Here is a 26,209-nt window from a genome sequence, read left to right as displayed (position 1 = left end):
GCCGCGGTGGGTTGTGGGAAAAAAAAACTGTCTCAAGCCCCACGAGTCACTGACAATTTAGTTGCTGCAACGTTTTCTCTCTAAAAACAAAACAAACGTGTGTGTGGGGTGAGCGGCCCCTTCATCTTCTCGTACGCTGGGGCCCAAAGGCTTGGAACTCAATTCCCAGCAAACTGCGTGCCGTGCAAAAAATCAAATATCTTTAGGGAAAAAAAGCCGTCTGAAATGTTACCTTTTCAACCTGGCTTTGAATTCTCAGAATGAATAAAGTGGCGCGCTGCTGCGGCTCTGTATTGTGAACAGCGCAATGTAAGCGGTGACCGTTGCATTTCCTGTTTCTCGACCCGCAGTCGTGGGTTTCAACGCGGGTGAAGGGGGCGGGGGAGGGGGGAGCAGAGGCTGCGGCGTGGACACTGTGCAGGAGAATCTTTTTTTAACACGCGCTACGGGGAACGTCAGCACTACGTCGGACAGCGCGACCACGCAACGCGAAACAAATGCCCCCTACTAACGCGGAACACGCACGCGCGCGCACACGAGATCAAACAAAATGCCTGACTAACACAAAACGTGCACAGCACGAAACGAATTCCTTTGCCAACGCCGCATTGACTGGAGGTGGAGACGTGTGACTTTCTCCCTGTGTATTGCGGCCTTCCTAACTTGGGATTGGGGGTGTGGGTGCGGGGGAGGTGCGTGGGGAGGCACCTTCACAACAAGGTCGAGAATCACTGCCCCTTGTTCTCGACACGCAACTCTTGTCATTTCATACCGCTCGTGTGACACGCTGCCGAGGCCGCTGCCGAGGCCGCTGACGGCGCGTTTGCCGCCTATCGCTGCCCTCACGTCTTCCCGAGCGCATCGTGAGCCTCTTGGGCTTTGTTTCAGATGTTTCACGCCGTCGCTTTGGCTGTGCGCGGAGTGTGCGCGCGTGTGCGTGGAGTGTGCGTGGAGTGTTTACGCCTCCCTTGGTGGCTGCACATCGCGATGACTCCGGCGACGCGTTCCCTTTAAACTCGGCGCATCTCTCTGCGTTCCCAAAAATGGACGCGCCGATGATTGTTTCTCGTGTGGAAATCACCGTTTCCGCCGATTTCTCTCAGCCGCCCCCCCGACCGACCCCCCCCCCCCCAACTTCTGAGATCCCGAGAGGGCCCAATTCGTCTATTTGGGAACACAACTCAACTTCAACTCCGGGCAGCACAAATAACAACACGCGAGCTGGAGGCGGAGGTGGACCCGCGGAGTTTGGGAGCAGGAGCCGTGTCGTGTTGTGAGGTCGCCCGTGTGCTCACCTCCGATTAGAGCGGTCGCCCACGTACGGTGCGAAAGAAGTTCAGCACACATACAGTGGATTTATACGGCGTATAAGTACAACCGCATGTACCAGATTTCGATCATCGGTGTCGCCACCATCCGTTGCGATTCATTAACAGCTGACATTTTAAAATTCCCTTTGGGGCGAAAGCTGAAAGTTCAAGGAGTCCAGCGGAAGGCGATGCTGACGACAAGAAGAAGAACACCACGTTTCTACCGAGGTTTACGGAGCCTGATGTTTACGGGCATCTTGGGAGATGGGGAAGGCGGCGATGTAGTGTTGTTGAGGAGGAGGGCGCCGGCCATTTGGGATAGTTACGGAGTGTGCAGGCAGTACAACTGCACTGAAACCCTGGGGCCGAACGGTTACGAAGAGAGAGAGGGGTGGGGGGGGGAATTGAACAGGGCGATGCCCATTTCATTCCTCGCAAGCAGGACCCGTGCCAAACACGCTGCGCCCCAGGGTATGGGGTGTGAGGGCGCGCGACAAGACGGGGAGAAGAAAAGCCGGCGGTGCTGGGGAGAATGATGCCTCGTGTTGCGCAGTGCAGTCACAGGCGGAGGAGCAGAGGAGGAGGGTCTTGGGCCTGGCCTTAAGTAGGGCGAGTGAGTCGACTGACCACTGTTTCATTGCTTTTATGGCTTTGTTTTGGTGATTTTCGAAAAGTTTTTTGGTTTGGCCATGTTTGTTTGTTGTAGTACAGAGTTAGACTGATGGCCTTAATATAAGTTGTCTCGTGATTGTTGTTGTTTGACTTGCATCCCACTGGGATATTTGCACAGGGTTGGTGTACGGTGATTTTTTCTGCAATATTTTGTTGTCTTTTCTTGGATTTTCTGTTTGCACATAGTCACTATAAGATGTTTTCTTGTTTATGTTTTTGTTTTTTGTTTGTTGCGGTTGCACCAGATTCAAGAGCTATACCTAATAAATGAACTTTGAAACTTTGACTGTGAACGACCACGATGAAGGGAGTTCCAGACGAGAGACGGAACGACTTCCCCTCCTTGGGCAGAGGCTGGCAGCTGCGTGTCACGTGCGCACCGCCCGAAGCGCCGTCACGAAATTTTATCCGCGGTTCGATTTTTTGCTTGAAACTCTCTCCTGGAGACGCTCGAGGGCAAGCGGAGGGGGCGTGTGAGGGAAGGGAGAGAGGCAGATGCTGCTGCTGTGCACGCGGAGGGATTGCGGTTAGGAGTTGGCTGACAGAGACAACCTTTCTTGAAAGAATTGAATCGGCGAGATTGTGTGTAAACCACGCAGGTCTGGCCACGAGCGTTGGTTGGAGTTTGAAGCAGTGAGTCTCAGGGTGAGTGGGTGGGTTTAGTAGTTAGCATCTCACCACAGTGGAAAGATGTTAACTGCCTTGCCTGGTATACAGGAAGTCGTGGGTTCGATCCTAACCCTGACGCTTGTTGTATATTTGGAGTTTGCATGTTCTTCCCCGTGATCGCGTGGATTTTTCTCCGGGTCCTCCGGTTTTTCTCCTACACATTTAGAATCAACGTGCGATCAGAGTATTCGCCTGCTGCTATACATTTCCACGTGACCATAATCCACTTCGTTAAGCTATCGGTTGTGACAACCACGTCGCTTCTGAAGCACGGTCAAACAATTCCCCCAAGTGACCCCAGGCGGCGCCGGGAGGCCTCGCTCTACGCGACGGGAGCGTGCGTCGTGAAGAAGCGACGGGAGCGTGCGTCGTGAAGAAGCTACGGGAGCGTGCGTCGTGAAGAAGCGACGGGAGCGTGCGTCGTGAAGTAGCGACGGAGCGTGCGTCGTGTAGAAGCGACGGGAGCGTGCGTCGTGAAGAAGCGACGGGAGCGTGCGTCGTGAAGAAGCGACGGTAGCCTGCGTCGTGAAGAAGCGACGGGAGCATGCGTCGTGAAGAAGCGACGGGAGCGTGCGTCGTGAAGAAGCGACGGAGCGTGCGTCGTGAAGAAGCGACGGGAGCATGCGTCGTGAAGAAGCGACGGAGCGTGCGTCGTGAAGTAGCGACGGGAGCGTGCGTCGTGAAGAAGCGACGGGAGCATGCGTCGTGAAGAAGCGACGGGAGCGTGCGTCGTGAAGAAGCGACGGGAGCATGCGTCGTGAAGAAGCGACGGGAGCGTGCATCGTGAAGAAGCGACGGGAGCGTGCGTCGTGAAGAAGCGACGGAGCGTGCGTCGTGAAGTAGCGACGGGAGCGTGCGTCGTGTAGAAGCGACGGGAGCCTGCGTCGTGAAGAAGCGACGGGAGCGTGTGTCGTGAAGAAGCGACGGGAGCGTGCGTCGTGAAGAAGCGACGGAGCGTGCGTCGTGAAGAAGCGACGGGAGCTTGCGTCGTGAAGAAGCAACGGGAGCGTGCGTCGTGAAGAAGCGACGGGAGCCTGCGTCGTGAAGAAGCGACGGGAGCCTGCGTCGTGAAGAAGCGACGGAGCCTGCGTCGTGAAGAAGCGACGGGAGCGTGCGTCGTGAAGAAGCGACGGGAGCGTGCGTCGTGAAGAAGCGACGGGAGCGTGCGTCGTGAAGAAGCGACGGGAGCGTGCGTCGTGAAGAAGTGCGGTCGCCACGGCGCGGGCAGTCCGCTCCGTGCCGCACCAACATCGCCACCAACGCGGGGAGTTGCAAGCAGCAGCAGCGGCTTTTGGAAGACTTCGTCTAGCGGTGGATTGAATATGGCTGATTGATTATGAAGTGTGTTGGACTTCTTTCGCACCATACGTAGCCAACCGCATTAATCGGAGGTGCGGATGAAGATGATGATGATGTGAAGTGACCTCGAATGGACGGACAGGTGGACATAATATTACCCGAGCTTAATAATAATCGCCTCTGGAGTCCGTGAAAAAAATGAAACGATAGCATTTTAGGGTGGTGGTTTTTTTTGTTCCTTTAATCAAAAGGACGTTTACCGGGTAAACCTGTAGCTTCAGCCGGCCACCGTACGAACGGGCGGACTTTTGTGTGGCTTGCCGTGACAATTTGTGTTCAAACGCAGCCTTCCACCCCCACCACCCCCGATCCTTTTAAAAAAACAAACAGGTTCCCTGCGCGCCAGGTCGCCGTGGCGTTGAGCTCGCCGTCACCGCTGCACGCGTGCCCGCGCGCTAATCCCGAGGTTTACAAGAGAAAGACATAAACCCCGTCCGCGTGCGGCGTTCAATCGGTCGTGGAAAACCCTTTGGGCGGCAAACGCAAACGAGCGGAGTTGCTTGTGTGTCAACGACAGCGGGCCGAGCAAATCCGCCCTGCGTTTAATTCCATCGTTGAAACTTTTTTGTTTTGTTTGTTAGGGGGCTCGGGTCACGCACATTTACAGAAGCGCCATCGGCGACGTTACGAAAGGGAAGAAACAATGTTACGGAGGTGCCGTGCGTACGCAGCAGCTGCGGCTGTTATCGTTGCGCGCACGTTCACGGAGATTTGGATTTGAGCTCGTACGGGCTTGTGCTCGTGATCACGCGTTTGGGTCAACACGAGCCACACGAATGGGGGTGGTGGGGCGTTTGCAACGCACATACAGATATTGACTTGCAACTTTCGTGACTGCAGGAATTCATATTCTTTGGTGCTACAGTCTACATTATAGATTGCCAGTACACTCACTCCGATTAAGAACGAGGCTACAGTCTACATTAGTGTTTTATTATTTTTTATTATTTTTGTATTCACTTTTTTTTAATTATAATTTTTCTATCTACGTGATTTTACCGAAAGAACCAAAGAACACACACACACAGATCTACAGAATCATTGTTCCCTGTGTTTAAAGAGACCTGTGGACATGTGTGCATCTCCTTAATATGTGTATAGGGATATGTTCAGAGATATTGGCCTGTATTTGCAAGCTTGTCTGCCACTGTATGTGCCCGTATGTGAGTGTGTGTAAGTATGTGGGTGTGTGCGTATGGGGAGCGGTAGTGTAGTGGTTAGCTCACTGCGCTATGAACCTGGCGACTCGGGTTCGATTCCCGCTCACGGCCAACACCAGTGACGATTGTCTGAACCGGTCCTGGGCCTCCCCTAGGTCGACTCGGCCTCAAATAAGTACCTGGTGTGGTGTGTAAACATTGCCATCAGGGAGACAAAGGCGGCCGGGCGTGGCGTTGGCCACCCACCCCCTCGTGTGCCGTGCCGGCTTTTATAGCTGCTCGCGAACAGCACTTGCCCCTACAGTCTGTTAAGGCTATATGGGGGATCTTTGTCTCTCTGTGCGTGTGGGGAGCGGTGGCGGAGAGGTTAGCGCGCTGCACCTCGAACCCAGCGACCCGAGTTTGATTCCCGTTCATGGGCAACACCAGGGATGACTACCTGAAGCTGTCCTGTGCCTCCCCTAGGTCGACTCAGCCTCAAATGAACACTTGGTTCAATGTATAAATATCGCCACTCGGGAGACAAAAGGCCGAGTGTGGTGCTGGCCACCTACCCCCTCGTGTGCCGTGTCGGCTTTCATAGGTGCTGCTCGCTAACAGCGCTTGTCCCAACAGCCTGTTGAGGCGAGAAGGGGGATCTTTGTTTTTGCTGCGTGCTCATGGTTTGTGCTCTCTGGTAACATCCTGGCGACATGGGTTCAATTCCCGGCCATGCACCGGCAAAGTGGCGTCCAAACGTGCCGTTCGGTGAATGCCGGGCGCGGCGTGCAAACATCAAGCGCTGGGGAGACAAAGGCAGTCGTGGGTGTTGTGCGGCGTTGCCCTCAGTCGGCGGCTCACTAACAGCACCTGCCCGTACCTGCCCACGTGGCGATCGACGGGGGGAGCGTCGTCTGTGTGCGCGTGCACCGTTTGTCCACGCGCCGCTCCCCAGCCCAGCGACACGAGATCGATAATATGATTATTACCAGCCAAGCACTCGGGGAGACAAAACGTGGCTGGTGGCTGTTCCGGGGGGGGGGGGGGGCAGTGGGGGGGAGGTCGGCAAACCTAAATATTTATTTCGAATTTAATCTTTCAAGAGCGGCAATGCTTTATTCAGAACCACCGAGACGGTGGTAGCCCTTAGGGAGCCGCAAGTTGCCGAAACCTCCTGGGCTACGCCATCTCCGTCGTGTGCCTCGTCGGCGTTAATCGGTGCTCGCCCCAGCGGGGGGGGGGGGAGGGGGTCTCTGCGATGGCTACATTGGGGATCGTCGGCTTCATGCGGAGCGGGGCGTTTGATCGACGGTTGTAGTGTCTGAAGGTCTTCACTCGGCAGTGTATGGCCGACGACGACGACGGTGGTGGCGAGTGGCACAGCGTTGAATGCACCACCGTGCCACCTTCCTGGCCAGCTGGGTTCAATTCCGGACCCGTGTTTGCGTGTGCATTTTCCGCGGTGGCAACGGCTATCCGAGTCTGATCTGGAGTTTGCCAGTTCAACTATGCCTTTGTACGAGTGCGGCAGCAATAATTAATAATTTCAGATAAGACAGTATAGGGCCTTTCATAAAATCTCAGGGCGCTTTATATCAATGGCAATGGAGGTGTGGGGTTGGGTAAAAAGAAGTGGCTCAGAGTTAAAATATCAAACGCCGACTGAAAGAGAAATGTCTTTAGGTGGAAGGAGTCTCACAGTGCGGGTGACAAGGGAGAGAAGGCCCAGACAGTCCCACAGTGCGGGTGACAAGGGAGAGAAGGCCCAGAGGGGTTCACAGTGCGGGTGACAAGGGAGAGAAGGCCCAGACAGTCCTACAGTGCGGGTGACAAGGGAGTGAAGGCCCAGAGATCGCGTATGAACTTGAGCTTCAGCGTGGGTGCGAAGATCAGCTCTGGGGAGACAAAGACGGCTGAGCGTGTTTGGCGTTAGCTGCAACTCGCCACCCCCTGCTGCTGTTGCTGCTGTGACGGCAGCAGCAGCAGCAGCAGGCGCTCTCCAACGCGCCCCGGCCGCGTGCGCTTGCTGAAAGTGAGGCTCTTTGTTTTCTAGTTTTCACAACTGCGTAAAGTACGGACAGCCCGTGGTGCGGCTCCCGTGAAACCCGAACGAAAAGGATCTGCCGCGTTTTCTCTCGCTTCAACAAAAAATACAAGAAAGAGGGTCGGTAGTTGAACTGATTCAGAATCAGAATCTTTATTTTATTCCGGAGAAATCGGATGAGCTGTGAAACTCTTTATCACAGATGTCCGGCAAGCGGCGGGGGCAGAAAGTTACGACAACGATCAGTGGGGATAAGAAGAAAAAAAACGATCGCAGTGCAAAGTACAGGAAAGGAAAGAAAATCGGTCAAAATAAATCCGTGTGGCCCCCGAGGTGTGGAATTCACTCCCGTCCAATATTATATTGAAATCCCACCCTAGGAATTTTTTTCTCAAAGGCCCTTTCTCCATGTTAATTTGGTTATGGGTTTTGGGAGTGTGCCTGTGGAGGGGGTGGGGGGGTTATTTGTATCCGTGCTTAAATCATGAGCCCGCGTGCTTATGTTAGGTTTGAGATTTACTTTTAGTTATATACTTGCTTGCTTTTAGCTTTGTGCAGTGCCTTGCGACCTGTGGGTGAAACGCGCTTTATAAGTGTAAATTATTATTATTAAAGTAGATAAAGCACGTGGGCTTTAAGTACACCCCATTCAGAAGATTGAGTAAGGCAGCAAAACAACAGCAAGAACACACTCTTTGTTTTTTTCGGTAAAGTCACGTAGGTGAAAACTAAATAAAATAAAACAACTAAAATAAATCACGACGTTTCGGATGACGGATGCTTGTGTCGTGATTTAATTTAGTTGTTTAAATTTTATTTTATTTAGTTTTCACCTACGTGACTTTACCGAAAAAAACAAAGAATATGGGTCTTTGCAGTCACGAAAACTTCAAATCTAGAACAGCAAGAACAGTCCCAGACCACACCAAGACACCACAACAGTCAGGACAGGTTGGCCAGGAGGGGCAAGGGGAGGCAGACTAGTCTAGAAGTCACTCGCCACGGACGTGACAGCTGTGGCCGGGAATCGAACTCGGGTCGCCGGATTCATAGCAGCGCAGTGCGCTAACCACTGCACCACCGCTCCGCAGACCCGTCGGTGCTATCCTGTACAGTACAGATCGTGACAAGTCCACGTGACCGACACCCAGGGTCTCCTGGAGCTGCTGACCCTAGAAAAGAAGCCAAGCATCTCTCCCACCAAGTGTTGTATTCAAGTGTCTTGAAGTGCCTGCCAGGCTAATGCACATGCCCTTTGACTTGAGTGTCAGACATTGGTCCTCGGTAGCAGTTCTACACAAGAGGCCTCGTCAAGTGCCTTATCTTCAATGTATCAAACGCAACGGCGTCCTATGTGTGAGGTTTAAGCACAATTGCTTTATATCGCGAGCAGGTTGTAATTGCCGTCGATAGCCCGGTAGTAAACGCTGCCCAAACGGTCCGTCCCGATCACGTAGAGTAAGTCGTCGCTTGACGCGTGTTCACACAAAGCGTTGTCGCTACAACAACGCGCTTCTTCTATTCGGGAACACTTTTTGTTATAACGGGGAACGCGCGCCGTTATAACGGGGATACGGGACGGAGTGTACCCTCACCTCAGTTCTTCATCCCGCCATCTCGCTGCGTGCGCGTACTTCTTCGTATATTTCTCACGGGGAAATAGCTTTCGCTTAACGCGTTTGCGCTTCACGCGACACTCTTTCAGGAACGCATCTCCCGCCTTAAGCAAGGAATTACGGTGTTTAGCCTGCCGTAGGTACCACTTGGGATGTGCATAACTGAGTTGTTTTCTTTCATGTACAATTTAACAATTAACGTGACGTATGTATGCGATAACTTCCGAACAGGTAGCCTCATCCTAATGGAAGGAAATCAGGACCAGTGACGTCTTGCCATTTCAGGTTATATTCGTTGTTTGTGTGGCCCAGTGGCAGATCCAGCGAGCAAAGCTCGTGCTGCAGCACGGAAACTGTCGCACACTTTTGAAATGAAACCGATGCATTGCGCCTCATTGACTTCCTTACAATGTCATTTTGGGGAACACCGTTTTTAATGTTCAATAAAAATGAGCAACCGCTCGAGGTCAAGGTCGAGAGGGCGCCCACTGGAAAGGTGCAGCGGTGAGGCCAAGTTGAGCGCGAGCTGTGCTCCGTCTTCCTGTGTCACGCTGGACTAGGAAACGTCTCCCCGTCGCGGGCCTGGCCAGCGCGGGTTCCACGCTCCGCACGCGCCACAGGCGGGCTCCTGTGTGGGCGACGATGCGGGCGAAGTGGGGAGGCAGCCGTGCTGTGAAGTGATAGGGCCCTGCCCTACACAGAGCCGGATTGTCTTCTGAATGTCAGCCATTCCTACGGCGTGGGTTGGCGTTGATTTTTTTGGCAAATTTTTATGATTTGTTTCATAGGCCAGGTTCTCTCGGTTGAGCTGCACGCAGCTCATTCATAAGGAGGTCCTTGTGTAGGCCGCACGTGCGTGGAAACCAAATGACATTTATTCCATGAGGTTACGGTCACCTTAAAGGATAATGTTTTGCCATTGACTTGTTTATTAACCCTTTCCCGTTCTGAGAGGTCCGCAAGCTACAGGGTGGATGTCCCGTTTACCACTGAATATCGGTACGCACAAGCGCTTGGGGTTAATTTTATTTAAAGAGGCGTACTGCTCTTGTTTTTAAAGACGTTGTACTCACAGCAGAGAACTGTAGCGACACGACCGCACTCTACGATAGCTGGCGACAGACTGAGCCACACGGCCTCCTGCGCGTGGCCTCTTGTGAGCCTCGGTACTTCTTCCGACGTGAAGACGTACGGATAAAGTTAATTTAGTTTAGCGGAACGGAATCTGAAGAAAAACCGTTGACGTACACGTCCGTCATCAGACTGGGAAAGGATTAAGAAAGACAACGGTGGACTGGTTTCGGTTTACTACGTCTCATCAGCAAGGTGTGTTCTTATAAATAATTTCTACAAGGTAGCTTAATATTCTTGGTTCTTTCGGTAAAGTCATGTAGAAGGGAAATAATAAAATAATAAAAATAAAACAATCAATCGTCATCAGGTGTGGTTTTGACACCTGATGATTAAATTTATTATTTCCCTTCTACGTGACTTTACCGAAAGAACCATGAATATGAATCCCTGCAGTCACGAAAGCTTTACATTGAAATTTAAGGTAGCTTAATGTTATGGATAGGAGGGGTCATAACAATGGCAGATAGCTCTTTACATGCACTTGTGAAGGGTGTTTTAACGAGCAATAAATGAATAAGTGGCTTGGAGTGGTGATGTGGTTGTTAGAGCATTACACTATAAACCCGGTGACCTAAGTTCGATAGCTGACATCAATGGCGAGTGGCGTCTGAACCGTTTCTGACCTCATCCCTTGTCAAACTGCACTCACCAGTGTGGTGAAGTATGATCAAAACTCCCCCATGCCTTAAAGGTGTAGGGAGGCCTGCATCCTTAAGTTATGATTATTATGGACCAAAGTTTTCCTAACCGCGTTATTTTAAGCTGCCAAACTCTGAATCGGTTTAGACTTTCTGAGTCTCATCCGCAGAGGAAAGCCTGTTACACTAATAATAATAAAGCACAAAAATATTTCACAGACATAATTTACCCAGGAGCCAAGCTCAGTGTCACTCGAAAGCTTAGGGCGAAAGAGATGTACGCTGAACTTCTTTCGCACCGTACATAGCCAACCGTGGCTAATTGGAGGTGCGGCGGACAGGACAAACAAACTAAACACAAGAAGCAGTTCTGAAGAAATGAGTTTTCAATCGAGATTTGAAAGTGGATCGCTCCAGTGGCTTCCTAATATCGGAAGGAAGAAGAACGTTCCAGACGGCCACAGAAGCGCATCTAAAAGCGCGCGGTGTGGATTGAACGCTGCTGCTGCAAATGTGCAGCAGCAGCAGGAGCATGGCCGGGGGCTGCCACGGAAAAACGACGCCCGGCAGTGACGGGTCCCCGGCCCTTGGTGTGGAGAGGCGGTGGGGAGCGGGTTGTGTGAGCCGCACTGCGACGTTGCCTGCTGCCACGGGCAAGAACCCTCCGCGAAAACCCCGCGGGGCCTTCACGGAGCAGTTGCCGCACGGCACCTTCCACAAACCGCACGGCCCCGTCGTTGCGGCAAGTCGCGCATGGCCGTCACGACCGTGGCTGGAGGAAGCTGTCCGACTTGCAGGCACTGTGCCTGCCTGGCTGCACAGTGTTCCACGACCCCCGTGGGACTTGTGGCGTTTGTCATGCGATACGCGATGACCTCGTCGCGGCTGTGTTGCCGCCGTGTGGGATCTAGCGGATGCGCCGTGCAGTTCTCCGGCGTGTTGTCGGGGCAGTGCCCGCCATGCGGTGTTCAGCACGATGTTCGACGTTTCGCTCCCAAGTGCTGGGAGCTTCTTCAGGAATTGAATCGAGCAGCTCGCTTTCCCACCCCCCCGATTGCTTGCCTCCAACGTTGGAAGTCTCTCCGGGTAGAAATCGGCAACGTTCCATGAACCTCATCCTGTAAACCGCAAACCCCAGGGCCACCACGATCGTGAGCGCACGCGCGCGCTCAAGCGGCGACAACCCTCGACAGGGGAAACAGAACAAAAAAAACCTCCCTAAACGTTTGCAATTTCCTTAATTGTTTTATCTAAATTGTATTTACCTCTCCAGACATCTACTCTTTAGTTTACTTTCGGCGTGGCCCGCGAACCCCTTGGCAGTCCACAAGGCACGGGCGGCGGGGTGCGGTGGGGGGGTGCGGCGGACTTTTTCGAAATGGCCGCTACCGATGTCAGCGGCGCCACTAAATGTCACGGCGGCGATTGTGAGCGGCGATTCACGAGCGGCAGATTTGCGGCGCAAGATGGGGGAGGGGAGGGTTTGGCCACGGCGGGGTCAGCGCAACCGCGAATCGATCTCCCGCTATCCGCCGCCACAAAAACCTTCGCCTTGGGCCACGCTCCCCGCCCACCGCGTTCGCCCGTAAATTAGCCACCGACGCGCACCCCCAGACCCCGCCGCAGAATCCCAGCCCCTCGTTTGTGTTTTTGTTTGGGTCCCGGTCGTTGTGGGCGCATAGCCCGGAGTTGTCGAGGCGACCCCCCCTCCCCGCCCCCCGTCCCCTGATATTCAGGGATTGACGTCAATTTGTTGAAAGGAATAACGCGGGCGCGGCAACGCACGGGAACACAAACACATCTATACGCACGCGTAAATAGAAAACAAATATTTGCAGAAGAAAGATAAAACCGTTTAGGAAAAGTGAATATGAGATGATCCCCGGGGCTATCGCGTGAAGGGCACAATCGAGTAACGCGCAGCGTGTTGAGTTTGAATCGGTTTTGTTTGCGATATTTTTGTTTAAGTTAGAAAAGTTTTCATGATCACTGTAAAAGACATCAAATATTGAAATCGTAAAAAAAAAATGTACAGCTCTCGGTGAATCCACTGCCGGATGAAGGCTTCCCCACGTCACGTTCGGGTGATGGGGGGTTTTATGACCATACTTCACCACTCGGGCCATGGCGAGTTGGGAAGGCGGTGGGTGGGGATTGGGGTGCCCAAGACTGATTCGGATATCGATCGTCGCTCGCTGGAAATTGAACTCGGGTCACCGGGTTCACAGCACATCGCGCCAACCGCTGCAGTACCGCCACGAGTCTATCTTACGCTCTTGATTTTGCCGTAACTAGATTTAGATCAAGTGAAAACTATTTGGTGGTGCAGCCTTTGGCAGTGGTGCACAAACCCAACTTACAAAAAACTCGAGCAAAAAACCCTTGTCCACAGCGCCACCACTCCCCCCACATACTTAGACGTACGTAAGCAAGTAGTGTAGCTACGAACCTTCCCAGTTGGATTATAATGCGGTTCTGTTCTTGCATGTGGCAGCAGCAATACGGCTCGGGAGCTCGATGCCAATGACGAGAGGGCTTCAGCAGAGAGGGAAAGAGAGTTCGTGTCGTTTTGCTATTCCTCCTCCGTTGAAGGGGCACAGACTACAGCGGTATTCACGAATGTGTTGACGTTTTTAGATGTTAATAAAAATGTACGAAACAAGCTTGTGAAATTGCCACATGTAATCTTTATTATTGTCCACCAGTAAATGTTAAATTTGTGCCCATTTTTTGATTGCCAAGATGTTTAAATTCACTCGCCGAAGCCCTTGCTGTCCTGAGTTAACTACCGCCGGTTTTGAATATCAGGCTCCCCCCCCCGCTCCCTATTCGCTTCATTGAACTTACTTAGCAGCATCCTCATACCTTTGTGTGCGCATGTCGTGCTATAAAACCACAGCGCGTTCCATTTGAGAACAATTTCGGGCTCAATAGGTTCCCCTTAATGCGCCCGCACGCGTGTGTGTGCGGGCGTGCGCGTGTGTGTGCTCGCGACTCCTGCGAGCGGATATCGAGGAATGTGGCAGGAAAACGTTATCGACAAATTCGTCCCTTTTGTTGTGTGAATTTGTCACGGGGCAGAGGTCCCATCGTGATTTTAAATCACCGAGTCGGGGCCGGCAAAGAGAAAGATTGGTGTGGCACTTGAATGCATCTGGGTGGAGCGGTGGCGCAGTGGTTAGCGTCTCGCCACTCGTGAACCTTGACGAGCCGAGTTCGATTCCCGGGTCGTCAGCGAGTGGCGGGGGATATCCGAACTGGTCCCGAGCCACCCATTCACAAATCCACACCCAGTGTGGTGAAGTATGGTCAGATAACCCTCCATGGCAATGCCTTCATCCAGCAGTGGACTAAGAAAATACAAAGTTAGTGACATGCTTTTCTGGTTTTTTTGTTTTAACTCCCGGTGGTGGAAAAAAAAAAACATAGCTCATTTTATTCGATTTGTAATAAACGACTGGACCACGATGTCTGGCTCAGTGTCCTTTATTATTCGGTTCGTGCTGTACACCCACACGGCTGTCTTTACTCTGTAGCTTCTCCACGGTGCTGACTCCAATGTCGGCCCGATCCACAACAGCAGCTCCGCTGCTGTTTCTCCCACACAGCCCCCCTTGGCTGTACTCGCTGCTGCTCTTCTCCCTCCGCAGCTCTCACAGCTTCTTGCTCTCTCTCTCTCTCCGCAGCTCCTCCTGGCAGCCACTCCGCTGCCTCTAACAAGCAGCCCTCTCTCTCTCTCTCTCCGCAGCTCCTCCTGGCAGCCACACCGCTGCCTCTAACACGCAGCCCTCCTGGCTGTCTCCTCTGCAGCTGCACACCACTCCGCAGCTTCCTCTTATCTTCGGGGTTGGCTCCCGATGGCCGTCGGCGCCCCCCCTCTCCACACTTGCCCGCGTGGCCTCACTCTTTTCCGCTCACACCCCGACTGCCTTCCCCTTCCGGTTTACCCGCTTAAAGCCCCGAACCTTCCCCCCACGTCACATGACTCCACCCCCCGTGACGTCACATCCGGAAGGTCGCTTACGCCCGCATTACACCACCCTCCCCCGTAGAAAAATCCCAGCCGACCTCGGCTGACCAATAACAAATCGTAATGCGGCGAACCGAGCTTCCCCCCCTAAAGGACACTAAGCATACAATGTAACAGCAAGAACAACAACAACAACGCAATTAACATCAACGAGCGTACAAAAAGCATGCAATAAATACAACTGTAAGAAGAAAATAACAAGACAACAACACTCAACGAAACGTAAGCGATTTGGAACGTGTGCGGGTCGCCGGCCCGTCCCGGACGGTCGGCGGCCCACTCGCAGAACGGGAACGCGATGAAAGTCGAGGAACGACAGGGGGTAATCCCCCTGTCGCAGCTGGAAGTCCACCGCCGTCCCGTGTCTCTAAAGAGTTAGTCTTGGGCTTGTCCTGTGACCGTGCCCGCAGCTGGGTCAGAAGGGCTGCAGGGCTCGAAGGTCCCGCAGACCTGGCAGGCGTCCTCCGAGCAGGGCCCCTCGTCCCCCGCAATGTCACGGCCGGCCTGTCTGGAACAGGTACGACAGGCGCTCTAGCAAAATCAATGGACGCAGGCAGGGGAGAGTCAGCAGCAACAGACCCCGGCAAGGCAACATTGGGGGATGACGCATCATGTAAGGGAGCAACATATGGTTTCAAGCGCGACGTATGCACAACCCAGCGACGAGACCCAATCTGGACGCGTGCTGTCTGTGGGTTGGGAACCGCAATGAGGCGTACGGGACCATGCCAGGGTTTGTGCAATTTCGGCGAGGTCCCCGGACGTACCTGTGGACAATGAAGCCAGGCTAGGTCCCCAACCTTCCAAGGGCACTCCCCCTCAGACCGTCGCGCATATCGCTCGTTCCGGGCCTGGGCTTTGGCCGTAGCCACGCGGGCATTCTCCCGCGCCTCCGTGACTCGGCGAACCGTGTCCTGAATGTATTCAGGAAGTGGTTTCCGAGGTCCCTTCACCCCAGTTCCCAATTGCACATCCACCGGCGGCACGTTTTCCCGACCATACATAAGGTAAAACGGCGAATATCCCGTAGCCGCATGAGGCGTCATCCTGTACGCCGAAAGCACCCCGGGGATGTGCAGATCCCAATCTGATTGTTGTTCACTCACGGTATGGCAAAGCATGGCAGACAATGTCCTGTTCAGCCGTTCAACCATACCATCCGTCTGCGGATGGTATGGGGATGTCCGTACTTTCTTAGTCCCAAGGCCCGCGCACACTTCCGCCAATAATTTAGAAGAGAAATTCCTGCCCTGGTCCGTGAGGAGTCTCTCAGGCGCCCCCTTATCCATAATATACCCAAACAAAAAGGCGTCGGTAATGGCCGCGGCCGACTGATCAGGCAACGGCCAGGCCATCGGCCAACGGGAGAGGTACTCAACCCCTACCAGCAAATATTTATTACCCCTCGCCGATGGTGGAAAAGGTCCCAATATGTCCAGTGCCACCAATTCATTGACTCGAGACACCTGAATCGACTGGAGAGGCGGCACGTAAGGATGTTTCGGCGGCTTACGTTGTGCACACGCAGGGCACGCGCGCACGTGCCCTACGACATCTGTCGCCATGCCGTGCCAAAAATAATGACGTTGCAACGTCAACAAGGTCTTCTGCACCCCTAAATGTAAGAGAGTGTCACAATGGAGGGTTCTAATCAACTCGAACCGCAAGGACGTTGGTACCACCAGGCGCCAACGTTCCTGGAACCCCTCCCGCCACATAAGCAGACCATCTCGGAGAGCGGTTTGCGGCCCCACAGCCGTACTCGGACTCCCATTGTCCTTAGCAGACCGCTTCCGCAAGGACACCAATGACTCATCCATCATCTGTTCCCGGATCCAGACAGACCGCGGCAGATTCAAAACCCCGTCAGCCGGTCCCGGTTCCATCGGAGTGTCCGACTTCTCGACGGCCAACGTGAGCGGCTGAGGGGGGTTTGGAATCGGCGAACACCTATGCGTCCCCGACTCACATTTACAAGGGGCGCGCCGCGGTAATCTGGAAAGTGCGTCAGCGTTCGCATGGCGCACACCCTTCCGATGTTGAATTTGGAAGGAAAATTCCTGTAGCGTGTCCAACCAACGTGCCAACTGTCCGGACGGCTGGTCAATTTTAAGGGCATATTGCAAGGCCGCATGATCCGTACGCACAATAAAAGAACGACCGTAGAGGTATGGTCGAAATTGCCGTAGGAAAAAAACAACCGCCAATAGTTCTCTGCGAGTGACACAGTAGCGGGTTTCCGCAGGAGACAAGACTCGGCTACCATACGCCACGACACGCTCTACACCCCCTTTAGACTGTGATAACACCGCCCCAATACCTGTGTCACTCGCGTCCGTATCAAGAATGAATGGGTGATCGAAATCGGGATAATCCAATGTTGGGGCCGTGGCCAATAGATCACGCAGACTCCGAAAGGCCGCCTCCTCCGGCTGTCCCCAAACAAACTTCCGTCCTTTACCCGTAAGGAGATGCAAAGGCCTCGCAATCGTCGCAAAACCCGGCACGAATCTTCGGTAATACGAGGCAAATCCCAAAAACCGCCGAACATCCCCCACGGTGGCCGGAGTCGGCCAATCCCGGACGCACGCCGTCTTTTCCGGATCCGTGGACACTCCCTCAGCGCTCACAATGTGCCCCAAATAGCGGACGGACCGTTGCAGTAGGTGACATTTCTTTGGTTTGAATTTCAATTTGGCAGAACGCATCCTCGTGAACACTGTCTCCAGCCGCGTCAAATGTTCATCGAATGTGCGGCTGAAGACAATGATATCGTCCAAATATATAAGACATGTCTCCCACTGCAACCCCGTCAAAACGAGCTCCATCAATCTTTGAAATGTAGCAGGGGCCGCATTCAATCCCATCGGGAGACAGTTGAATTGAAATAACCCCTGCGGCGTACGGAATGCGGTTTTCTCCCGTGAGGACTCGTCAAGGGGAAGCTGCCAAAATCCCGAAGAGAGGTCCAGTGTGGAAAAGAACTTAGCCCCCGACAATGCGTCGAGGGAGTCATCCATACGCGGCAGGGGGTACGCATCTGCCACCGATATCTTATTCAATTTGCGGAAATCAACACAAAATCGCAATTTGCCATCCTTCTTCTTAACCAAGACGACTGGAGCGCCCCATGGGCTGTTAGATGGCGATATAATGTCCGCAGCCAACATGTCTTCCACTGCCCCCCGTACGTGTTCTCGCTCCGCAGGACTCATCCGATGCGAATTTAATCGAATAGGGGCAGCATCGCCCGTCTCAATGTGATGGTAAAGCAAGGAAGTGCGGCCCAAATCCAAATCATCGGAGCTGAACACATCGGAATATGTCAACAACAATTTACGCAGCGCACCACGTTGCTCCATGGACAGGGAAGAATTTTCGTCACATAATTGAGCAACCCAACGATCATCCGAACTCCTTGGCTCGGAAACCCCAGCAACAACTCCCCGGCTATGTGGACAATCATGGGTCGCAAACGCCGTAGTGGCATGTGCCACAACCGTACCGGCCGGGACACGGACGTTTTCTCCCCCCGCATTAAGCACCTGTAAAACCGGTAATTGATCCGGCCGGACGATGGTCTGTGCCCCCACTAACGCCAACCCGGTTGTTATCGTGGCGGACGGTGACAACAAGACCCCTACTGCTCCTAGCCGATCAGGCAGGGGCTTCCGATACCGCAAGGGTATAAGCATCTGTGTACCAGGTGGAATGTCCACAGATGCGACGGACAGCGCCTGCACTTGTACGGCCGAAGCAGGTCGCCCCCAGGGCGACGGCAGAAACGAGATTTGACGGCCCCCCGGCAGTTCAATACAATTCTCATTGATTTTGATCAAAATGGGCATCTTAGCCAAAAAATCGGTGCCTAACAAACAAGGAACCGCCAAAGATCTCGATATCAACACAACACCCGAGGCCGACACATCCCCAATAGATATCTTAGCATCCACCTGACCCACGATGCCCATGCTACCCCCGTTCGCAGCGACGCACGACCCATAAACCGGACGCACAGCCCCCGACGGAATGCCCAACAGATGGAAAATGACATCCGATATAATAGTCGCAGACGCCCCCGAGTCGACCAAAATGCGCACGTCCACACCTTGTATGGACCCCGGTACAGTGGACGAACCCGTAGCGGCCGCGACAACTCTCCGTGCCAATTTGCGCCACTGCGTAACTGAATGACAAGGCCCCGTCGATGGCCTTTCTTTAACAACAACAATAGGATCGCGCAACACAGGTGGTGGGTGAGGTGGAAAGCCTTGCCGAGTGTCTGGTGCGTGCCGACATGCCTGTTTCGGAGGATCTTTAGCCGACTTGACCGGTGCCGAGGCCTCCTGCTGCGGCGGAGCCGGGAAGCGGGCCCAGCAGTCTCTGGCGTAGTGGCCCCTACGCCCGCAGCGGAAACATTCGGCCTCGTTGCGCCGAAGCGCAGGCCTCGCCTCCTGACGGCCCCGTTCTGGTAGCACCGCGCGCGGTCTCGGCCCGCCGCGTCCCGTCCATGGAGCGGAGGCGGCCGTCAGTTGTTGAGGGCCCCGGTCATCCGGAACATAGACGGCCTGCGCAGGGTTCCACCCCAGCGCATCCCCTTCTTTGACGGGCCCCCCCGTCCACGCCGTCACTTGTTTCCAGCGACGGAGGTTGAATTGCGCATCGAGACACTTAGCAGCCGTCCGGGAAGTTAGCTTCTCATGCCCACACACAGGCATGGGGATCCCTAGATCCCGAGACAGCTCCAACATTTTCCCTAATATGAGAGGCTCGAGCAGATCCTGTGGCGTCTCAGGATAAGCTGCCATGGCCAGCTCCAGCACCGCACCCCTGAACGCCACGGGCGACTCCTCTGGTGCTCGTTGTCGTTGAGCGAATCGCCGATGCGCATCATCTGGTGGCTCATAAGCATCGGCCATTTCTTGAAAAACACCACCTAAAGTTGCCTTCTTATCGGTCGTTATGGAACGGAAGAATCGGACAGATTCGTCGTCCAGGAGAGTCGGCAACACCTCCAAAGCCTCCGCATCGGTCCATCTTGCTGTGCGTACCGCCGCCAAGAAGCGGCAGGCGAACGCGCTCCAGTCCCCACCGACGGAAAATTCTTTAACCGTTGTAAGGTGGCGACTCCGACTCCTCTTCCCGCCGTCTTCCAATGGTGGTGGCTGTGATGGCAAATTCAAAATGGCGTCGGCCCGCGGCGTGGCCAAGATGGCGGTTTGGCGCCACGGAGCGCGCAAAATGGCGGCCTCTTGCCGCGTGGGCAATGGCGGCGGCAGGACAGGCAACGTGGCGGCCCGCAGAGCACCACCTGCGTCTTCCATCGTCCCTGGCGCGACGAGATGGCATAGATGCGCCAGGACGTCCTTAAGTGCCTCCAGTTGTACCGCCATCGCTTGCCATCGTTGATCCGCGTCTGATGATGTCGACGGACCCGCCACCGCGCCAACATCCTCCACTCCCGTTCCCGTGGTCGCCTCAGCCGGGCTCTCCTCCACCACCCCAACAGGATCCGTGGTTGGAGGGAGTTCGTCGTCGTCGGACGAAGAAGCCGATGCAGGCGCCGGATTAACTTTCTTCCTCACTTGTTTCGACATGCCGTTGCACTTCCGACACCAGTGTAATAAACGACTGGACCACGATGTCTGGCTCAGTGTCCTTTATTATTCGGTTCGTGCTGTACACCCACACGGCTGTCTTTACTCTGTAGCTTCTCCACGGTGCTGACTCCAATGTCGGCCCGATCCACAACAGCAGCTCCGCTGCTGTTTCTCCCACACAGCCCCCCTTGGCTGTACTCGCTGCTGCTCTTCTCCCTCCGCAGCTCTCACAGCTTCTTGCTCTCTCTCTCTCTCCGCAGCTCCTCCTGGCAGCCACTCCGCTGCCTCTAACAAGCAGCCCTCTCTCTCTCTCTCTCCGCAGCTCCTCCTGGCAGCCACACCGCTGCCTCTAACACGCAGCCCTCCTGGCTGTCTCCTCTGCAGCTGCACACCACTCCGCAGCTTCCTCTTATCTTCGGGGTTGGCTCCCGATGGCCGTCGGCGCCCCCCCTCTCCACACTTGCCCGCGTGGCCTCACTCTTTTCCGCTCACACCCCGACTGCCTTCCCCTTCCGGTTTACCCGCTTAAAGCCCCGAACCTTCCCCCCACGTCACATGACTCCACCCCCCGTGACGTCACATCCGGAAGGTCGCTTACGCCCGCATTACAGATTTAAAGCTTTCGTGACTGCATGGATTCATATTCTTGGTTCTTTCGGTTAAGTCACGTAGAAGGGAAATAATAAGATATGTTTTATTTTTATTATTTTATTATTTCCCTTCTACGTGACTTTACCGAAAGAACCAAGAATATACCTCATTTTATTCGATTAAATGCCATTCGGTGTTCTTCTGCCGCAAACCGTGGTAGATGCGGACGCTTGATGCGTGAATGGAAAGTTAGGAACTCTGTGGCGTCACCCAGAACACACCGCGAGACGTGGAACGACTCGGTGCCCGATTCACAAGCACGAAGGAGGCATCGTCGTGGCAAATAAACTCTGGCTTAACCACCTCGGTGTATAACTAGAGTTAGTTTAACACGTCGTAGTAGTAGTAGTGGGGCTTTCGCGACCGATATTCTCTATAATAGAGTTTTTTTTGGGTTAGATCGTGAAAATATAAATGTGTCGTGAAACCCGCCACCACCCGACACAGCTGATTAGTAAGGTTTGTCATGTAAATAAAACATGCCAATTGGATACTAGTACAGCACACCGGTGTGTTGGAGAGTAAACCCACAACATGTACTCGAATTGTAAATGTGGGTTTACTGTCCAACACACCACTATGCTGTACTAGTAACGAATCGGCATGTTTTATTTACGTGACAAACCTTACCAATTGGCTGTGTCAGGTGATGGCGGGTTTAACGACACATTTCTATGTTTACGCGATCTAACCCAAAAAACCCTCTCTTGTGGATAAAGGGATAGTTGTTTCTGTACATCAACATTAGCCATACGACGAAGAGGTGTTCCTGTATTCCAGGATTGTGGGCTTCACAATTGAATGTGGGATCTCATAAATTAGAGGCTGTTAAAATTAACGGCCAGACAATTTGTTTCAAAACAGCCACCTGCTATGGAACCTGCGCTTTAACTCGATTCCTCACAACGACTGCACGCCCTCTGCGGCGAATGGCATTTAAGGTATGGCTGTCGGGCTATTCTCTCTCTCTGTCTCTCTCTCCCCCTCTCTTTTGTTAGGATGACATTTTAGGAGCAGGATTCCACCTCAGCTATGAGCTCTTGAAAAACCGGATCCGTTGGAATGTCGGATTAGGAGGGAGATTTTTTCCTCTGGGATGTGCGTCCGGCCGTCTGTTCGTTCTGTCCGTCCGTCTGTCCGTTTGTCTGTCCGTCTGTCTGTCCGTCCGTCTGTCCGTCCGTGTATCCGTCCATCCGTTTGTCCGTTCGTCTGTCTGTTTGTCCGTCCGTTCGGCCGTACATTTCGTCCGTCCATCCGTGTGTCCGTTCGTCCATCCGTGTGTCCGTTCGTCCGTCTGTCCGTCCGTGTGTCCGTCCATCCGTTTGACCGTTCGTCCGTCCGTCTGTCTGTCCGTTCGGCCGTACGTTTCGTCCATCCATCCGTGTGTGCGTCTGTCCGTCCGTCCGTGCGTCCTCGCCGCCTTTGTGTTTCTTGCTCGTATAAGCGCTGGGGCTGGAGGAATGAGACACCGGCCAGCCGAGCCTGTTGAGCCACCTTCATCAATAGCTGACGCACTTTGTATGGTGGACCACACGAGGAGGAGGTGGTAATGGTGGTGGTGGCGGTGAGGAATCTAACAAAAGGAGGAAGGATAGCGATATAATCCTCCGAGCGTTCACCTTTATAGCGGCTCTGGAGCTCCTCGCTGTGTGTGTACGTGAACGCCAATCCATCTGTCCAGACGTTTAGTTCGTCGCACGAATAAATGCTCTCATGTCGATTGTAAATACAAGGCATAACCTGCAAGCCACAGCACCACGTTTGATTCCTGGTGAAGGGCATTTAAAACAAATTACTGATTCCCTTTACCATGGAAATCATCAGCGAGTCTCAACGCGCTCTGTGAGTAAATCGAAGACTCTCTTCCTGTGTGCGACCCGGGGCTATGAACTCCAAACCACGGACCGCATAACCTTGCACTGCCCCAAATATACACGTGTGAGGGTGGTGAGCAGGTGGGTGGGTTGGCACATCTGCCTTTCAAAACTCTCAGACAGAGCAAATTGAATAGCGCAATCGCTGCCAACTCTGTCTCTCGTAGTTGCTCTTCATTGGCCGTACTGAAGGAATAAGCTAAAGGGTCCGGCATTAGGAATGTTTGTCCAATACCCGGAGAAAACCCACACATCTTTGTATGTACGTATGTACATGTTGAACTTCTTTCGCGCCGTACGTAGCCAGCCATGCTAACCGGGGGTGCGGGGGGGGGGGGGGAAGGACAACAAACTAAACACATAAAAGCAGTTATAAAGAAATGAGTTTTCAATTTCGTATAGTGGTGTAGTATATAGTGTAGTATATAGTAGTGTAGTGTATAGTATAGTGTATGTATGTTGAACTTCTTTCGCGCCGTACGTAGCCAACCATGCTTATCTGAGGTGCAGGGGAAGGACAACAAACTAAACATTAAAAAGCAGTCCTAAAGAAACGAGCTTTTCAATCTGGATTTAAAAGTGCATAGCTCCAGTGCATGTTTCAGTGTGGGTGGAGCAGTGGTATAGTGGTTAGCGTGCTGTGCTCTGAGCCCAGCGAATACAAGTTCGATTCCTGGCCATGGCGCTCCACCTCCTTCACCAAATACGAGTGGATATATTGTGTGATCTGCACGGATAGATTCAATAATCCATTGCTGTATTACCATCTCCTGGTCACCTTTCATCCCAAATACATGTAAGAGTTATGGGCTGAATTCTACTTTGCCACTTCCACTTTGCCTGCTAGCCATCGAACAAAGACGGTCACGGCATCGCACGCTTTCAGATGCGCTTCTGCGGCCTTCTGGAATATCCAGATTGAAAAACGAATTTCTGAAGAACCGCTTTTTGTGTTTAGTTTGCTGTCCTTCCACCCGCACCTCCGATTAGCACGGTTGGCTCCGTATGGTGCGAAATAAGTTCAACATATCTATACTCCCTGCCTTCACCAACCGGCACTGACCAGGGAAGTATGATAGAATAACCTCCACCATCAATACGGCGTGGGCAGGCGCTCATCCAGCAGTGATCTGGCACAGCGGGCCGTACGTGTGCACGTCTGATGTACGTAACTTGCAACGTTGTACTCGTGGCACCACCACCACGGGACGGGGAGAAAATGGGAAAGGGAAGAGGGAAAAGAACGATTGTGAAATGAGAGGCAAAGGATGGAAAATGAATGGGATAACGGAAGCAAAGGGTCAGGAGAGGTGAGGATGGGGAGGAAGAGGCTCCACAAGCGCCTCGACGCTGCTGCACGGAGGAGTAGCGGCGTCTGTTTTCACAGTGGGCGGCGGGGGGAGGGGGGAGGAGGGGTTTGGATTGGGGGTGGCCTCGCACAAGCCGCGTGGTTTGCGGGAGGCTCCAGCTGGTTCAAGTACAGAGATGGACGCACGTCAGCAGCAAGATGTTTCAGAGAATGATCGATTCTTGAATCTAATTGCAACGCTGAACTGTGACGATTCGCCAAAATCCTCGTGGAGGCGATTGGATCACTCCACCGTTGCTAGCAACACTTGGCCCTGCGGCTACAAGGCTTAAAGTGCATGCGCGTGTGTGTGTGTCTGGTCAACTCAACCTTAAATGGTCGACTCAGCCCTTAAATGGGTACCTGGTGCGGTGTGCGAACGTCAGCACTTGGGGAGGCAAAGGTGGCCAGGATGTTCCATGAGCTGGGCCTGCCCGTGGTGGAGTGTTGGCCACCGACGCCCCTCGTGTGTGACATTGCGGCCTGCACTTGCCACCAACATTGTGTTAACGTCCACCTGAGGGATCTTTGTCTGCGTGTTCGGTGTGCGGGGCAGATGTTCCAGGAGCTGGGCCTACCCGTGGTGGAGGCCGCCGTGACCGGCTACAACGCCAGCCTCTTTGCCTACGGGCAGACGGGTTCCGGGAAGACCTACACCATGATGGGAACACCGGTGAGGTCATCCCTTCATTCATTCCTCCATTATATTCATTCACACGAAATAATTATCATCATGATCGTGATCAACAAGCATAGCCAAGGCTGCGATTTTGGCATGGTCATTATTTGGCGAGGTTTTTCGGCCGAGGTGTGTGGAAAAAACAATAATAATAATAATCTCGTAACAATGGAATGATTTGTATCGTGCGCAGATTTCGCGAGACAGACACATCGCTGTTTGATAGCTGGATTGCTTAATTACCTCGGCAACTCGAATTGCCTTTCAACTCGCCTCCTCAAACATATTAAGGGTGCCCGGTGTGTGTAGGGACAGCCCTAGGCCCCTCCCAGCCTCATCCCCCCCTCACCCCCCACCATCCCCGTGGCACTCACACCGTCCCACATCATGACCTACGGAATGTTTGAAAGGAAGTAAAGAAAGCGCCCACATTTAATGCGTTTCCTAAGCCAGTTCCAAGATTTCTCCGGCAGACTTGATTCAAATCCACGATTTCCGTGACCCTGACCTCCGTTGCGATTTCGTAGCCTCGGCCGTGACGTGATCCATCCACTGCTGGACGAAGGACTCACCGAGCCCTCGCCCGTGGTACACTTCTGCGACGCGGCAATTGCGCCCGGCACCCGCGCACGAGTTGATTCAATCGCTCCGTCTCCGCGGAAGACGTAACCCTCCCCCACGCGGGCACGTTCTCTCTCGCTTGGCTGCGGCTCCATCGTAAATTTGTCGCGCTCCGGCCACTGTCCCCTTGGGTGGGTAGCTGTGACGTGTCCCCCGCCCGAGCCCCCACACGGAGTTTTCTTGATGGTCAATAATTGTCGTCTCTGACCTGTGTGCGCTCCCTGCATCCACGCATTCATCTTCCTGCCTCGCATAAATTAACGCAATTGCGTTATGTCCCGAAAGTAGATACTGGATGTTTGGAAATTGTTTGCTGTTACTCGGATGTTCCTCGTACGTGGTAACAATATTGAACGTGTCGAATATTTCAAAACAATCCCTGCCCAGTGAGGTTGTAATGTGAAAGTTAGGTTTGTTGCTGGGCCATTATGATTGTAATTGCTATTTCATCAGTGAAAATTATCTTCTTGGAAATTAAGTATTTTTTTTTTTATTCACGCTTTGTTATTGTAAAGGCCCACTCGTGGTTAATTTCACGTCAACAGTTTTTGTGTCGCTAGTTTTGTTTCGGGACAGAAATGGATTGCGGATGTTTTATTCATCCATTCTGTGCTCCGTTTATTTTACAGGAGTCGCTGGGCCTGATTCCACGCATTTGCGAGGTGATTGTTTCAATTGTCGAAATTCAACAAACCACTTCATTCGGTCTGACGCGTACGGCTTGAAACGTGGGGCAGCGCGTTCATTGTTGGAGTGTGCCATGTTGGAGTGTGCCACACGTCGGCAAAGATGAATGAGGAAACTCAACGAGAACAAATTATTTGG

The 26,209-nt window shown here is 53.3% G+C and overlaps 1 protein-coding gene across 1 annotated transcript in view; it reads left to right on the top strand.

The window, feature by feature from the left end:
* Positions 1-26,209, top strand: part of LOC144723746 (kinesin-like protein KIF16B) — a 90,416-nt gene that overhangs the window by 24,793 nt on the left and 39,414 nt on the right. The window contains exons 4-5 of the mRNA XM_078602678.1: positions 24,641-24,757; positions 26,014-26,046. Of these exons, the coding sequence (XP_078458804.1) occupies positions 24,641-24,757; positions 26,014-26,046 (150 nt within the window). The remainder of the gene's footprint in view (positions 1-24,640; positions 24,758-26,013; positions 26,047-26,209) is intronic.

The sequence above is a fragment of the Lampetra planeri genome, chromosome 18 (genome assembly GCF_965212315.1).
Source record: "Lampetra planeri chromosome 18, kcLamPlan1.2.h2, whole genome shotgun sequence".
Classification (NCBI taxonomy): Eukaryota; Metazoa; Chordata; class Hyperoartia; order Petromyzontiformes; family Petromyzontidae; genus Lampetra; species Lampetra planeri.
This window is presented reverse-complemented; position numbering and strand designations above follow the sequence as displayed.